The 18,169-nt window shown below is 43.6% G+C and overlaps 1 protein-coding gene across 1 annotated transcript in view; it reads left to right on the top strand.

Annotated features, from left to right (window-relative positions):
- Positions 1 to 18,169, top strand: part of LOC106601421 (Na(+)/H(+) exchange regulatory cofactor NHE-RF1) — a 39,867-nt gene that overhangs the window by 16,576 nt on the left and 5,122 nt on the right. Inside the window, exons 2-3 of the mRNA XM_014193628.2 lie at positions 11,849 to 12,019; positions 15,528 to 15,681. Of these exons, the coding sequence (XP_014049103.2) occupies positions 11,849 to 12,019; positions 15,528 to 15,681 (325 nt within the window). The remainder of the gene's footprint in view (positions 1 to 11,848; positions 12,020 to 15,527; positions 15,682 to 18,169) is intronic.

Genomic DNA, 18,169 nt, shown 5'->3' on the forward strand with positions numbered 1-18,169 from the left:
TAGCCCCTTTCCTCTCCCCTCTGAGATGTCAATCTGTGCAGTGACAGGTTCTCTGGGGCTGGGCTCAGTTGGATGTGGGAGACATTTTGTGTGCCTGCAACTCGTTGGGTGGAGGTCAGAGACAGGAAGCATGGCCTCGCAGATAAACCATGTTGACTCCTCAGGCCTGGTGCCTGATAGGGTAGGACTAACACACTGATACTAACACACTGACAGAGAGACATAGGGATGGAGGAGGGACAGCTGCTTTGGAAAGGTGTGTCCTGAGAAGAGACAGAACTAGAGAACTGAATGAAAAGGGGGTCTGGGGATGCCGGGCACTTCAGTACCTAATCAGGGCACACCCACCCATTAGTGTTAAAATATCAACATGGGCATCCCCCATAATTGTTGTGATTGACAATGGTCTACTATTTTTAGCGAACCCACTATGAGTGACTTGTAATTCGAACCCATGGCAGAGCCATCCCATAGGTGCCCAGTCTGTTCCAATTTCAAATGGAGGTGGACAGTAACAGTGGTGGAAAAAGTACCCAATTGTCATACTTGAGTAAAAGTAAAAAATACCTTAATAGCAAATGACTCAAGTAAAAATGAAACTCACCCAGTAAAATACTACTTGAATAAAAGTCTAAAAGTATTTGGTTTTAAGTATAATTAAGTATCAAAAGTAAAAGTATGAATCATTTATAATTCCTTATATTAAGCAAAGCAGACTTCACAATTTACCCCCCAAAAATGACGGATAGCCAGAGGCACACGCCAACACTCAGACATAATTTACAAACAAAGCATTTGTGTTTAGTGAGTCTGCCAGATCAGAGGCAGTAGGGATGACCAGGGATGTTCTCTGTTTAGTGAGTCTGCCAGATCAGATACAGTAGGGAAGACCAGGGATGTTCTCTGTTTAGTGAGTCTGCCAGATCAGATACAGTAGGGATGACCAGGGATGTTCTCTGTTTAGTGAGTCTGTCAGATCAGAGGCAGTAGGGATGACCAGGGATGTTCTCTGTTTAGTGAGTCTGCCAGATCAGATACAGTAGGGATGACCAGGGATGTTCTCTGTTTAGTGAGTCTGTCAGATCAGAGACAGTAGGGATGACCAGGGATGTTCTCTGTTTAGTGAGTCTGTCAGATCAGAGACAGTAGGGATGACCAGGGATGTTCTCTGTTTAATGAGTCTGTCAGATCAGAGACAGTAGGGATGACCAGGGATGTTCTCTGTTTAGTGAGTCTGTCAGATCAGACAGTAGGGATGACCAGGGATGTTCTCTGTTTAGTGAGTCTGCCAGATCAGATACAGTAGGGAAGACCAGGGATGTTCTCTGTTTAGTGAGTCTGCCAGATCAGATACAGTAGGGATGACCAGGGATGTTCTCTGTTTAGTGAGTCCATCAGATCAGACAGTAGGGATGACCAGGGAAGTTCTCTGTTTAGTGAGTCTGCCAGATCAGATACAGTAGGGAAGACCAGGAATGTTCTTTGTTTAGTGAGTCTGCCAGATCAGAGGCAGTAGTGATGACCAGGGAAGTTCTCTTGATGAGTGTGTGAGTTGGACATTTTTTCTGTCCTGTAAAGCATTCAAAATGTAACAAGTACTTTTGGGTGTCAAGGAAAATGTATGGAGTAAAAATTACATTATTTTCTTTAGGAATGTAGTGAAGTAAAAGTTGTCAAAAATATAAATACCCCCCCCCAAAAAAACTAAAGTAATACTGTAAAGTATTTTTACTTAAGTACTGTTCACCCCTGCCACACTGACTGAAAAACCAGGTTTACAACAGTGAGTTTGTCAGTCAGACACTTATTAACTCTCTCCCCTATAGGGGTTTGAAAGGGTCACTAAACTAAGCTCTTGTCAAAATTACACATGGCAATCACGAGGCTAAGGATTTGTCCTATTCCACTGAGTAACCATGGAGCTTTTGACTTTGTCATCTCTGAGGTTATTCTTTCACCTGATCAAGGGGTGTTGCGCAGCTTTCTACCACTTATTAAAACCCCAGGAGTTAGAGACCTGTTTAAAAGTTGCTGTGATAGCAGGCAGCAGCAGTGGACTGAATGCATGACAGATCTATTGTATATAGAGGCCGGCTGAGTGCTCGCAGAATGCCTGGGTTGATGATTTGCGGGGCGTGTGACAGAGGAGGGTGCCTAGACTTTGGACATTATCGATGGCACAAAATGCAGCCATGTGCAGCATGGTAAACTCTGCGAGAGCCAATGCCTATCAGGCAGAGCAAGACACATTCTCTGTCCATTACAGCTGCAGTAGAATATCTCTTGTATGGCGTTATCATGAATTATAAACTGGGTGGTTCAAACCATGAATTCTTATTGGCTGAAAATTGTGGTGTATCGGACCGTATACCAAGGGTATGACAAAAAATTGCAATAATTACGTTGGTAACCAGTTTTATAATAGCAATAAGGCACCTCAGGTTTTTGTGATATATCACCTATATGCCACGACTAAGGGCTCTATCCAGGCACTCCGCAACAGCCCTTAGCTGTGGTATATTGGCCATATACCACACCCCCTCGGGCCTTACTGCTTAAGAATAACATGATTTAACAGTCTTTTTCCTGGATGTTGCCCTGTAGTTGAGTCACTCAGAGACCCTGGCATTCTGTAGAATTAATGACACACGTTACCCGGCTACAGTATGATGATGTCCTGGTGAATACACAGTAGTTACACTTCAGTCCTCCACTGGCTTCACATGGGGAAAATATTAACCAGGCATCTGGCAGAGTGGCAGCCGCTGGCATGGTGTATGAAGCTGTTTTCAAGCTGGTGAGGTGGTGACTTTGACAGCTGCCTTAGTGTTCCATTAGAAAGGCCCTCTGTGTCAAATATGGTCAGGGGAAAAGAATGAGAGGATGGACGATGCAAATTGCCTGAGATCATTAACCTTTGAGATATTTTACTAGAGCTCATCATGTGTTTTACAGCTCTCCACATCAGATCAGGTTTTTATGGGATGCCATCTCTGCTGTCAATCATTGACTCAGGTGCTGAAGAGACAGTGAAGCTCTCTTGACAGGGGTTTAGGTAAATAGTAAATATGGGTTAATATCAGGTAAGTATGAACTGAAAACAGCTACAAAAGAGTGAAATAAGTGTTATTCTTTTTTCCCAGGTGTGATTGTGGTTGGGTTGTACATCCCAGGTATAAACAAGGTCAGTCAGTTTTAGTGGCAGTTGTTTATCAGGAGTATGTTTGAGGTGTTGCAGCTGCGTGGTGCCAGTTAAACAGAACTGTGGTGATACTGTACCTTACCTGGCATATACTGCTTCCTGAGGGGGTCATGTGTTATGGTGAACTGGGTTATATCATGCTCTGGGTGGGGGCTGTCAAATCTCTAACTTTCAGAAGAGATAGATTAAGAAAGAAGCATCACCAGCAGCTGCAGATAGGTGAGCATACCAGGCTTAATGATGCGGGTTAACAGTTGTGTGTAGATAAACTGTACTCTTAGAATAAAGGGTTCCAAAAGGGTTCTTCAGTTGTCCCCATAGGAGAACCCTTTTTGGTTCCAGGTAGAACCCTCTGTGGAAAGGGTTCTATGTGGAAGCCAAAAGGGTTCTACCTGGAACTAAAAGGGTCTACCTAGTACCAAAAAGGGTTATACAAAGTGTTCTCCTATGGGGACAGCCGAAGAACCCTTTTAGGTTCTAGATAGCACCTTTTTACAGGTTTGCTTGTTGGCGTGTGTGTTGGTTTGTTAGCATGTTCAGGCTGGTTAGTTAGTGTCTGCAGTAGGCCTACAGTGGTTTTCTGGCCCTCAGAGTGTATGCAGACAAAATTCACATTCTACAGCACAACAGCAGAATCATGTCTTAATTGTAAATCTATCAATGACTCAATAATCCATGGCTTCTGGGAATGCTAGAAATCTGGAAGTTGTGGGCGGAGTTAGAAAGTTGGCCTTCAGAGGTATTACAATGTAAATTTACTTTTAATCCGTCTGTCTTCATATTTCAAGACATGGCGTATGGGGGTGTAGTGAGATATCCAATGGGTTGGACAATTCTCTTCTCATCTTGAAAAAACGTATATATTTAAAAACTGGAAATCAACCAATCCTCCATCGTTAAAACAATGGATAGGTCAATTGCTTGATTATGTAAATGTTGAAAGTGCATAGGCGACGAAGATAAACAAGATGGTGCAGTTTAAGGCCATGAGAGGGATGCGGACGCTGGAGAAGGGGGTGTGAGCAGGTGGGTCTGGGTAGGTGTGATGTCGTTGACGTTTGTGTATGTTTCGTATTGTTACAAAAATTATTATAATAATCATATACTTTTTTTTGAGTGTAGGCAAACAGAGAGAAGAAGTGTGTCTCGGCTTGAGGTTAGATGCAATTGAAAGCCCGGTACGTAGCAGGAAGGAAGAAATGGGCTGAAGCAGAGGATGCTAAGTCTCATTCTCTCCAATGACCTACCTGCTCCAAAGGTCTCCTTCCTAGACTTGGACTGGACTGGATGACGATGACTTGATGGCTGTTCTATTTTTGCATCAGGCCATAGTAAAACATCTGGCACAATTGGCAGTCAGGGAAAGCCTGGTTTTGAATTATGACTCAAATACTTTTAGTCGGTTTCAAGTAAGACCCCAAGGTTTGTTAATGTGTTCGTTCATACTGAAAGTGTTCCACTTGTTCATATGAAACTAGGGCTTCTGGTTGAGCCCACGTGTCAACAGTCGTCGGCCACAGATGATGGTGATCACAATATTTTTTTCTTCCCTAAAAAGAAGATGGAGATGGTAATTGGTAAGGTACTGCTTCTCCTCCCTCCTGTCACCTCCATATAGAGGGTGTTAGTGAGTCCCTCCATGAGAATGACAGAGGACTTTTCCCATTATGGCGTCTGTGAGCGCACAGGCAGCGCCATTGACGCCATCTCCAGTTTTCTTCTTCTACTACTTCAATGAGTTGGTCAACAAACTGAAAGGTTGCATACTGCAGCTGGAGTGTGTTGTCTGAACAGGTATAAAGACAACATTGGTGATTTACTGTCACTTGCAGGTATGGAATGTTTGCTCAGGTCCCACCTGATGACCTGGATGGAATTATGTGATCCTTCCTTAACTTCAAAATGGTGAAAGTCCTCAATGGCGCTGCCCTTGCGAAAAGGGGCTTTCCGGGCGCTAGAGTCCTCTATCATTCTCCCTGGTGACAGCCAATGACCTGTCAGAACAGCTCCGACCACTGACTTACTGTAAGTCACAGCTTTAGAAAGGGATGAGCCTCTGTACACCTGTGTGCCTCTAAATCCTCGTAGCTGTAAAACAGTGCTGTCACATTTGCTTGATGGTTTCAGTAACCAGCATGCAGAAATACCCATTAGACACCGTCGCTAATTTACACTGGAAGCGTAGTCAAGCCAATTCATTATTGTCAGTCAAGGTGTGGGCAGGATGGGCAATGGCTGTTTGTTTTTTCTACGTCTTCTGTGTGGTAGATGTGAGTGCTGTAACCAGTGGGACTGCAGGTATAGGGGTGTCTGTCTGTATTGTGTGTTTATTTCTCTTGCATGTGAGGAAGTTGACTACAGAGGGAAGAGTATGCTTCAGGAACGAAGTAGCAGTTCCTGTGTTGCGCACTTCCCCTCATGATGGAAAAGGTTGTGTCATCTTCATCCAGTGAACGTGTTCAGCTAGGAACCCATTCTCTTACACTCACTGTACGTCAAATCTATGCCAAAGCATTTAAAATAGTCCACAAAGCACAATACTTTCTCTGGCTTTGAAAATGCTTACTAGTATGGTTATTTCTGATGATTCAGGATATGCAAAACCTTGTCATTTATTCACATAAATGTTAATACTAACTGTTCTCTCAGTTTCTCTCCCTGTATTAACTGTTATTCATGAGGTGTTGCTTCTCAGGTGACTGGAGATAGGAGGTTCCTGTGTGGGACCACAGACCCCAGAGATTATGACTGTTAGAAACCTCCTCATATACAAGTCAACACAAGGTGGGGTGGTATATGTAGGTGTGAGATCTCCATATGTGAGATCTCTGGGAGCTTTAAGGGAACATGTTTAAGGTATAGGCTTAGAAACAACTATTCAGGAGTGGTAGCACACAGTATTCCTATTTACAGTATATAATTACCACAGACATTTTTCATTTCCTAAAACCAGATAAAGCTTAATATGCTTAATATGATGTAATGAATTGAATTGACTGTTAACTATGTAATAGTTGGACACTGTAATCTTCCCCCACCTGAGTGGTTACCATGACCAGACCCTTCCCTTCTGGAATTTGGTTTGATATACAAGTCATTAAAATCCAGACGGAAAATATTTACACAAGAAGCAACCTAATATTACACAATATTTCCCTAATTGGACGTACTTTCCAGCGTTCTTCTCCCACATTCTCCCAATATTATGCCTTTATAGAGAGAACTAGGTTCTGGGAACCATTCAAAACAAAATAAAGAGTGAAAACATTAGACAAATATTTCTGACCTGAGACTTAACTCAGGTCACGGCTAAGCTGATCTAAAACAAATATTGGTTTCATGTGGGAGACTTTTATAATACAGAGACTGTCGTAGGGATTGGACCAAAACGCAGCGGGAACGTGTAAACTCATCTTCTTATTTTATTAAATAAGGAAAACAAAACAAAAAACATGTATACAAAAACAACAAAACAACACTAAACAGTCCTGTCAGGTGCACGAACACAAAACAGGAAACAACTACCCAAAAATCCCATAGAAAAAACACCCCTCTTAAATAGGACCTTCAATTAGAAGCAACGAGGAGCAGCTGCTTTCAATTGAAGGTCAACCCAATAAACACCACATAGAAATAGACATACTAGAACTAACAAAGAAATAGACTAACAAGAACATAACCCAACAAACCCCGAAACACTCTAAACAAACACCCCCTGCCACGCCCTGACCAAACTACAATAACAAACAACCTCTTTTACTGGTCAGGACGTGACAGAGACAGACAGACAGTCTTTTCCAATAGCACACCATGGCATTTGCTATTGGTATGTCCTATATTCTGTCAAAGCTGGGTTGTGTTTTCTCCCGTTTAGTGCCTAATGAATGTGGCGCAGGCTATTGCGCAGGGTGGTGACTGTAAAACTGTCTGTTTGGGCTGACTGTTTTAAAAGCTGACCACTGCAGGTGACTGTTCTTACGGTATCTTCCATGCATTACTCCCTTCCTGCAGTGGAGAGGTTGAACACACACACACACACACACACACACACACACACAGGACATGCAGTAGGAGTGAAGCACGGTTTCCTCCCCAGGAGAAGGCCCTGGTTTGTGTGTGTGCAGCAGATTCCACAGATTCCGTGCCCTCCCGGAGATTCTTCCCTGCTCCCGACACAAACTGTCTTCTGTTATCCCAGCCACCCTGCCATGGTCCCTTTCTGTTGCTTGGCAGGGACGCTCAACGTTGGCCAGTAGACCTCATCCTTCCTTGCTGTGTTCCGCTGTGAATGTCTGTTATTAAAGCTGCAATATGTAACTTTTTGGGAGACTTTTTGTCCAAATGCACATAGTTATAGATCTGTCATTCTCATTGAAAGCAAGTCTAAGAAGCGGTTGATTCTGTTCTATGTGCGCTATTTCTATGTTTCCTGTTCTTAAATTTTATTTTTGGGTCTTTAACTTTCGCTTTTGTACACCAGCTTCAAATAGTTAAAATACTATATTTTTGGTTATGGAAAATATATTTCACAGCAATTTCGATGGTACAATGATTTTCTACACTATACTTGCTTGTTTTGTTCCATTAACTGACATTAGGACTAGCTATTAGAATTTTAGCAACCAGGAAATGACGGAGCAATTTCTGCATAGTCCACCTTAAGAGGAAAAGGACTCCAATTGGACTAAAACAGATCTGTCCTTGTCAGACACTGTGCTTAGTGCTCGTCTGTAAAATGTGTGGTAAGACTTGTGCAGTGGACAGTCAATGGGATCTACATACCAGAAGGACATCCTCAAGCCATGCTGTATTTTTCTTATCTACCATGACCTTCCATGACCCCGTGTTTCAAGCCTTCAATTTGTAGGACGTAGGTGCACCCTCAGTCGCTCTTCTTCATTTTGAAAGGAAAATCCTTTGTGGCGTACAGTTTGCAGTTTGCGTTTAATTATGTAGCAAAACGGAGATTTCACACCAAAAACAGGAAGCAGAGAAACCACTGTAACCAGCTTTTTCAGTTTAACCAGGACTTTGGCCTTTGGGTAGAGAGGGACCACACCAAGAATTAGTCAGGGAGAATTAAGTTCCAATTAATGTGCTTTTTCTGCATACTTTCCAATGTTCTCTTCTTTCCTCTACTTTCCCTCTAAATATGCTTGTTTGATCCTTATTAAAGTATTTATCATTTATTATCTTAATTTATTATATAAATATGTTGTGACAGTTGATTTTGATTTACTCACAGTTTGGAATGTATATTTTATATGGAGGTCTGGAATGAAGAACATGGAGGAGAATCAGACCTGATTAACATGTAAGATGGTTGTCAGTTTCATCAGATGCAGAGGTACTCAACTTAAGTCTGATTGGCAGGATCAGTGTTTGGCACACTCCAGTTGCTCCCTATCCTCCTAGCCATGTTCAACTCTGTCCCTCCGACTAGAACCTCCTACAGAGACATGTAATGAATTCAGGGGGCAGTTGAGCCTCATTGAAGCTCTGGCCAGCCCCAGCATTATTGATGTTGTCTCAGAGAGGATCAGTATTTGTATTTGACAGCAAGAATGGTCTACTGAACAGCCTAGTCTCTTTATGATGGACTAGTTAGCTCTCAAGCTGTTGCATCTTGAGATGTCTGAGGGACCGTATGGGTTGTGGGGGAGGGGCTTTGCCTGGGCCATTCCTGAAAGCGGGAAGCAGGTGGAGTCTTCAGGAAACCTGTCTTTTCCTGGACTTCTACTCCACAGAAGGAGAGGCTGCAGCTCGTTGGAAGGGGGAAGGCTTTGTGTGCGATTCCTTAAACAAAAGGTTTCTTCTGTTCTGAGTCTCAGTGACTACAGCGCTCCACCCAGCAGCCTGCCCCTGCCCCCTTTTTTTTACTCACTGATTAGACTGACGAATACAGCACTCGACTCCTGCTTAAGACTGCAATCAACTTACATAAGACAAAGGCTATCGGTCATTCATGACTGCTCCACTTTGATTGTGTGTGTGTGTGTGTGTGTGTGTGTGTGTGTGTGTGTGTGTGTGTGTGTGTGTGTGTGTGTGTGTGTGTGTGTGTGTGTGTGTGTGTGAGAGAGATTGGCTGATGGTTTCACACAAGTAATTGTTCCAACAATTGTTTACAGACAGATTATTTCACTTATAATTCACTGTATCACAATTCCAGTGGGTCAGAAGTTTACATACACTAAGTAGACTGTGCCTTTAAACAGCTTGGAAAATTCCAGAAAATGATGTCATGGCTTTAGAAGCTTCTGATAGGCTAATTGACATAATTTGAGTCAATTTGCGGTGTACCTGTGGATGTATTTCAAGGCCTCTTTGCTTGACATCATGGGAAAATGAAAATAAATCAGCCAAGACCTCAAAAACCAAATTATAGACCTCCCCAAGTCTGGTTCATCCTTGGGAGCAATTTCCAAACGCCTGAAGGTACCACGTTCATCTGTACAAACAATAGTACGCAAGTATAAACACCATGGGACCACACAGCTGTCATACCGCTCAGGAAGGAGACACATTCTGTCTCCTAGAGATGAACGTACTTTGGTGCGAAAAGTGCAAATCAATCCCAGAACAACAGCAAAGGACCTTGTGAAGATGCTGGAGGAAACAGGTACAAAAGTATCTTTATCCACAATAAAACGAGTCCTATATCGACATAACCTGAAAGGCCGCTCAGCAAGGAAGAAGCCACTGCTCCAAAACCGCCATAAATAAGCCAGATTACGGTTTGTACATGGGAACAAAGATCGTACTTTTTGGAGAAATGTCCTCTGGTCTGATGAAACAAAAATAGTACTGTTTGGCCAAAATGACCATCGTTATGTTTAGAGGAAAAAGGGGGAGACTTGCAAGCCAAAGAACACCATCCCAACCCTGAAGCACGGGGGTGGCAGCATCATGTTGTGGGGGTACTTTGCTGCAGGAGGGACTGGTGCACTTCACAAAATAGATGACATGAGGAAGTAAAATTATGTGGATATATTGAAGCAACATCTCAAGACATCAGTCAGGAAGTTAAAGCTTGGTCGCAATGGGACTTCCAAATGGACAATGACCCCAAGCATACTTCCGTTGTGGCAAAATGGCTTAAGGACAACGAAGTCAAGGTATTGGTGTGGCCATCTGAAAGCCCTGACCTCAATCCCATAGAAAATCTGTGGGCAGAACTGAAAAAGCATGTGCGAGCAAGGAGGCCTACAAACCTGACTCAGTTACACCATCTCTGTCAGGAGGAATGGGCCAAAATTCATCCAACTGATTGTGGGAAGCTTGTGGAAGGCTACCCAAAACGTTTGACCCAAGTTAAACAATTTAAAGGCAATGCTACCAAATACTAATTGAGTGTATGTACACTTCTGACCCACTGGGAATGTGATGAAAGAAAAAAAAGCTGAAATAAATAATTCTCTCAACTATTATTCTGACATTTCACATTCTTAAAATAAGTGGTGATCCTAACTGACCTAAGACAGGGAATTTTTACTATGATTAAATGTCAGGAATTGTGAAAAACTGAGTTTAAATGTATTTGGCTAAGGTGTATGTAAACTTCCAACTTCAACTGTAGGTGTCAATCAAGGTCTCGTCAAAAGTGTATTTGGAAAAACTGATAGGGGGAGTATGGGTTTGTTGGGTCAGAGAGACATTGATTATGATTGTGTAGTTTTTTTGGCTCCTGTTCTTTATCTGTGCTGTATTTAATTCTGCACCAACATTTTAACATTCCCTGAGGCTTTGTAAAACTCTGTGAAAGGTCCCCTTACTAAAAAAAGACTACTTGTGTTCTCTTACCGACGGATGGGAGTAGCTGGACTTGGTCGAGTTTTTTCCTGGATGACAATACAGTTCTATGTCTTCCTGTCATCTCAGAGAGGCAGTAGGACAGGGGTCACCTCCCAGCCTGCTATTGTCCTGCCCTGGGCTGACTGGGCTCACACAACACAGGGGCCTGGCCCTCAGGAACTGGCCCTCAGGAACTGGCCCTTCCTCAGGCCGGGGTAGTGGCTCCATGCCTCCTGGCTCCTGCCCCTCCCAGTCCTCCCTACACCAACACAGCTCCAGTCACATGCTCTGTACACCCTCCTATTCTGTACACCCTCCTATTCTGTCAGACTCCTTTCCTTCCTCTGGTGTAATTTTAGTCTGATTTGATCATCAATGTCAGAGTCATGGTCTTAAATGTAGTCTATTACTGCATTTCATACCATATCAGCATACTGGACATATGGGAAGGGGAAGGAAGGGAAAGGGAAAGGGATATCTACTCAGTTGGCACAACTGAATCCATTCAACTGAAATGTGTCTTCCACATTTAACCCAACCCCTTGACGTCCACGTCATCGACGCCCGGGGAGCAGTTGTAGTTGGGGGTTAACTGTCTTGATCAATGGCTTGGAATTTAAACCAGCGACCTTTCGGTTACTGGCCCAATACCTCTAGGCTACCTGCCGCCCGATATTGGGATGTGTTAGGTATTAATGGTAAAGGAAAAACATATTTTTGTGAATGTGAATCATTTCATGTATGTTCTGTGAATGTGATTCATTGTCTTAGCACAGGAAACCAGGAGAGTGGAAGGAGAAAGTAGATTCTCCAACAGGATAATATTCAACTAACTGTGTTTCATCTCTTCATCAGGACGTGCAGAGTGATCTGAGGCCGCGTCTGTGTGTGATCAAGAAGGGGCCTCATGGCTACGGCTTCAACCTGCACAGTGAGAAGGCCAGACCAGGCCAGTACATCAGAGCAGTGGATGAGGACTCACCTGCACAGAGGTCAGGCCTGCTGGCCAAGGACAGGATAGTACAGGTAACTATCTAGCTCACCTTTGACTTCTGGCATCATACTGTGTTATTATTATTCCATGTATAGTAATAGTACATTACTATTCAATGCACAGTACTATTATTACTGTATAGTAGTAAATTGAATAATATTGTATTAATGAAAATACTTCTGTATGTCATGCAAACTTTTCTAAAACTACGGGACTTGTCTTTAATGGCCTTGGCACAATTCAGTCATGTTGAAGTTGAGGTGTAGAGTGAGGAGGACTGTGAGTGGTAGTAACAGTCTCTGTGGGGTCCTAATCTCATAGGAGGGGAGAGGTGGACACTGTCACTGGGAGTTAGATCAGACTGGGATAATCCAGCTTTGTCACTGGTGACTTGTCTGCACTCCACCACCCCAGTCCATCCTGCTCATTACTCAGTACTGTGTAGCAGGGTGTGTGGGGTGTGTGTGTGTGTGTGTGTATTGTCAGAGGTGTGTATGGCTGCCTGGCTGCCCTCATTCTACTCTAGCCACTGTTTTGTAAATTAGTTTCTGCTATACCCCAGCAGCCATGTGAGACTGCCATAGAAAAGGAGAGCGGAAAGAGAGGAGAGTTGAATCCTTGAGACAGAGAGGGGTTTCCATCCCCCAGCGGTCCCCACACTCCCACCACCCACTGAGGACTGTATTCTTTCTGTTAAATGGACAGCTATTGTTACTGCCAAAGCATGTATTGTTTAGTCTCCTTCCTGGGACTGTGGTAGACAGGCAGGCCCACCCTATGACCGACACAGATACACACACATGCACGCATTACACTCATGCGCATACACACGTACACACACACACAGACACGTAATTATTTTGAATTTCTTTTATGTAACCTTTATTTAATTAGGCAAGTCACGTACACACACACACACACACACACACACACACACACACACACACACACACACACACACACATGCACAAAATACACACTTAGAGCTCACAGAACCCACACAAACAAAGTACACACAGGCTATCTCAGCAGTGGTTCCTCAGAATGTTCAGCTGTCTGGAGAACAGATGACATCATGACATATGCTGGGCCAATGGCCTGATGGCTGAGATGGTGTTGCTAGCACTCTCTGGCTACTAGCAGGTGTTGCTATCTAAGAACCTACTGTATGAAGAGAAAGGAAAGTACAGTAAGGGAAAAAAGTATTTGATCCCCTGCTGATTTGGTACATTTGCCCACTGACAAAGAAATTATCAGTCTATCATTTTAATGGTAGGTTTATTTGAACAGTGAGAGACAGAATAACAACAACAAAAAATCCAGAAAAACGCATGTCAAAAATGTTATAAAATGATTTGCATTTTAATGAGGGAAATAAGTATTTGACCGCTCTGCAAAACATGACTTAGTACTTGATGGCAAAACCCTTGTTGGCAATCACAGAAGGCAGATGTTTCTTGTAGTTGGCCACCAGGTTTGCACACATCTCAGGAGGGATTTTGTCCCACTCCTCTTTGCAGATCTTCTCCAAGTCATTAAGGTTTCCAGGCTGACGTTTGGCAACTCCAACCTTCAGCTCCCTCCACAGATTTTCTATGGCATTAAGGTCTGGAGACTGGCTAGGCCACTACAGGACCTTAATGTGCTTCTTCTTGAGCCACTCTTTTGTTGCCTTGGCCATGTGTTTTGGGTCATTGTCATGCTGGAATACCCATCCACGACCCATTTTCAATGCCCTGGCTGAGGGAAGGAGGTTCTCACCCAAGATTTGACGGTACATGGCCCCGTCCATCGTCCCTTTGATGCGGTGAAGTTGTCCTGTCCCCTTAGCAGAAAAACACCCCCAAAGCATAATGTTTCCACCTCCATGTTTGATGGTGGGGATGGTGTTCTTGGGGTCATAGACAGCATTACTCCTCCTCCAACTCAACGGCGAGTTGAGTTGATGCCAAAGAGCTCAATTTTGGTCTCATCTGACCACAACACTTTCACCCAGTTGTCCTCTGAATCATTCAGATGTTCATTGGCAAACTTCAGATGGGCATGTATATGTGCTTTCTTGAGCAGGGGGACCTTGCGGGCGCTGCAGGATTTCAGTCCTTTACGGCATAGTGTGTTACCAATTGTTTTCTTGGTGACTATGGTTCCAGCTGCCTTGAGATCATTGACAAGTCCTCCCGTGTAGTTCTGGGCTGATTCCTCACCGTTCTCATGATCATTGCAACTCCACGAGGTGAGATCTTGCATGGAGCCCAGGCCGAGGGAGATTGACAGTTCTTTTGTGTTTCTTCCATTTGCGAATAATCGCACCAAATGTTGTCACCTTCTCACCAAGCTGCCTGGCGATGGTCTTGTAGCCCATTCCAGCCTTGTGTAGGTCTACAATCTTGTCCCTGACATCCTTGGAGAGCTCTTTGGTCTTGGCCATGGTGGAGAGTTTGGAATCTGATTGATTGATTGCTTCTGTGGACAGGTGTCTTTTATACAGGTAACAAGCTGAGATTAGGAGCACTCCCTTTAAGAGTGTGCTCCTAATCTCAGCTCGTTACCTGTATAAAAGACACCTGGGAGCCAGAAATCTTTCTGATTGAGAGGGGGTCAAATACTTATTTCCCTCATTAAAATGCTAATCAATTTATAACATTTTTGACATGCGTTTTTCTGGATTTTTTTGTTGTTATTCTGTCTCTCACTGTTCAAATAAACCTACCATTAAAATGATAGACTGATCATTTCTTTGTCAGTGGGCAAACGTACAAAATCAGCAGGGGATCAAATACTTTTTTCCCTCACTGTAGAATGTTGTTGCTATCTAAGAACCTACTGTATGAAGAGAAAGGAAAGTAGAATGTTGTTGCACTCCTTTATGCTATCTCTGAATTGTTCTCTTCAGCAATGTTTCATTTGTATTCAGACTACGTACTACAGATTCTCATGCAACAGTGAAGAGTTTTGACGCTCATCTCCCAAGCCCCTGGGAGAGATTCACTTCCTCTGTGTGTGTGTGCAGCAGCATATTCTGTGTTTGTGTGGAGAGACAGGATTTCCTGCTGGACAACAGACTGATAATATAATATTGAAAAGTCCTACCTGATAAACAGGTTATCGTCCTCATTGTGAGAACAATGGAAATATGCAAGAAATAGTTCCCCATAAATAGTTAGTTACTTGAACAAACTATGGTGCTGATGTGAAAGGGAAACCTGTAGTTTTAGGCTGTTGGACTAGCCTTCACCGTTTTGACTTGGTTAACTATAGTTACACCACTTATACAACTAAGGAGTTAATGCTTCATGAGCTGATTTGTGCAGACATGACTCTTGTGTCTGTGTGTTTTGAAGTTCCTTACACTCTCTCTGTCTCTCCCCCTCTCTCCCCTCTGTCTCTCTCCCCCTCTCTCGCTCCCTCTCTCCCCCTCTCTCTCTGCCCCCCCCCTCTTTCATCCCCCTCTCTCCCCCTCTCTCTCTCCCTCCCCCCTCTCTCTCTCTCTGTGTCTCTCTCCCCCTCTCTGTCTCTCCGTCTCTCCCCCTCTCTCTCCAGGTGAATGGTATGACAGTGGAGGGGAAGCAGCACTCGGAGGTGGTGGCAGCCATCAAGTCTGGTGGTGAGGAGACCTCTCTACTGGTTGTGGACACAGACACAGATGCCTTCTTCAGGAGGTGCAGAGTCGCTCCCACCCCAGAACACATCACAGGTGAGACCAGAAACATCTACAAGAAAGGGCCAGAACACGGTTGATGCAGTTTGGCTGGATTAGTGATCCTTTCTGTAGACATACGTGTCCAAGCATTCACACACAATGGACGTTATCAGCTTGCACATTCCTCACTGTGTGTGTGAAGGACAGACCTCTGAAGCCCCTCACTCACACGATCCCTGACGGACATGGGAATCATTATCAGATCTGAGACAACCTCACAGTGTAGGGAGTGTTTTGCCTCTGCAATCACCTCATATTTCTATGTATTTAACTAGGCAGGTAATGATTAAACCACTACTTCTCCTTTAATAGCCTCATTCAAGGTCTATATTCCCCAGAGGTTTCTCTCTCAGGCCTGATCTCTTACCCCCCCTGTCCCCTTGTCCTTGGTAAACACTAGCAGATTAAGGGTCTGTCTGACTGCTTGGCCAGGCTCCTCTGCTCCTCTCTCTCTGCCAAGGAACACAGCCACAGAGACACACATATACTGAGCTCATCTCATTTCCTGTCCCCTCACGTTGTTTGCACGAGGTACAAAATCCGAACTCTTAGGTACGGGTCTAGAATCAGCTTAACCTCCCTGAATGTCAACCACTATTAGGGGCTAAATGCAAACTTCCCCCAACTGTCTAGGGGCAACTTCCCCCAACAGCTACTGAGCTCTTCACAAAGAGAAGGCTGTTGTACCTCTGAAAGCCCCTAGAGGGAGCCTCAGCCTGTAAATTGACTCCAGTGCTGCAGGTTGGCATTTATTGTCATGAATTTTGCCATGGAGGCAGCTCTGCGGAGTAGTCACTAGCTGGCACAGCCACAAAGTCTTAAAATCAGATTTTTACACCTAACCTTAACCATAACCTTAACCACACTGCTAACCCTAACCTTAAAATAAGACCAAAAAGTATATTTTTGCTTTCATACATTTTTACAATATAGTCATTAATTACTTTGTAGCTAGCCCATCTAGCAGAAATCGCTTGGTTCTGCCTCCAAGGCAAGATTCATGACAATAAACGTCAAGCTGCATTTGGCTTGAGAGGCCAAATGTGCCCAAGTAACACTTGTTGAAACAGGGCGGTGGCCAATGACAACACTTGGCTGGCTACTCTGAGTGCCATTCTGATGCCAACGGCCTCATAGAACGATGATGCCAGCCCAGCCGACGCTATGACAACCATATGGGTGTGGAGGAAATCGGTGCCCTCTGTGTCTGGGACATTCATATTAGTCAGTTTGTGTGCTGCAAACCCCCCCCCCCACACACACACACACACACACCACCCTGCCCCAGACTGCCTTTATATTTCCTCTGCTTGAAGCTCTGCCATAAACAACAGTGAAGTGCCGCTGCCTGATCAGGCCAAAGATACTGTTTATTAAAGAGGTTACCTGTCTGTGCCTATGAGGCCGTATTAGTAAGATGGTGGGTAGAAGTAGACAATATTTATTTTTCATTTAACTAGGCAAGTCAGTTAAGAACAAATTGTTATTTACAATGACAGCCTAGGAACAGTGGGTTAACTGCCTTGTTCAGGGGCAGAACAACTGATTTTTACCTCGTCAGCTCGGGGATTTGACCTATCAACCTTTCGGTTACTGGCCCAACACTCTAACCACTAGGCTACCTGCCGCCCCTGTCAGTTAGTGTCTCCCTAACTGGGAGTTTTATGCTTCTTCAGTGCACCAATAAAAATACAGTAGCTGCTTTGTTGTGATAAGAATTTCCTCTGTTTTACATGGTGGAATGTTCTTGTATTCTGAGTCCACACTGGTTGTTTAGACAAGCGTTTCGCTACACCCGCAATAACATCAGCTAAATATGTGTATGTGACCAATAACATCTGCTAAATATGTGTATGTGACCAATAACATCTGCTAAATATGTGTATGTGACCAATAACATCAGCTAAATATGTGTATGTGACCAATAACATCAGCTAAATATGTGTATGTGACCAATAACATCTGCTAAATATGTGTATGTGACCAATAACATCTGCTAAATATGTGTATGTGACCAATAACATCTGCTAAATATGTGTATGTGACCAATAACATCTGCTAAATATGTGTATGTGACCAATAACATCAGCTAAATATGTGTATGTGACCAATAACATCAGCTAAATATGTGTATGTGACCAATAACATCTGCTAAATATGTGTATGTGACCAATAACATCTGCTAAATATGTGTATGTGACCAATAACATTTGATTTGACAGCTGTCCATTGGCACAGTTACACCTCACAGTTGACTGATGATTGACATGCTGTGTCCTCTCCTCTGAATGAGTATAGTGAAGCAGTAAAAGGACATATAACTCCTGTTCCATCCAGGAGGATATATGGTCAGGTCTTAGTCCTATCTAACTTCCTGTGGTTTCTGCTATCGGCTTCTAAACCTGACTGAAAAATGCCCAACAGGAGCAAAATTCCATTGAGGCGTTGCCCAGGTAACTGCTCTCTCATGTTGCCCACTCAG

The sequence above is a fragment of the Salmo salar genome, chromosome ssa03 (genome assembly GCF_905237065.1).
Source record: "Salmo salar chromosome ssa03, Ssal_v3.1, whole genome shotgun sequence".
NCBI lineage: Eukaryota > Metazoa > Chordata > Actinopteri > Salmoniformes > Salmonidae > Salmo > Salmo salar.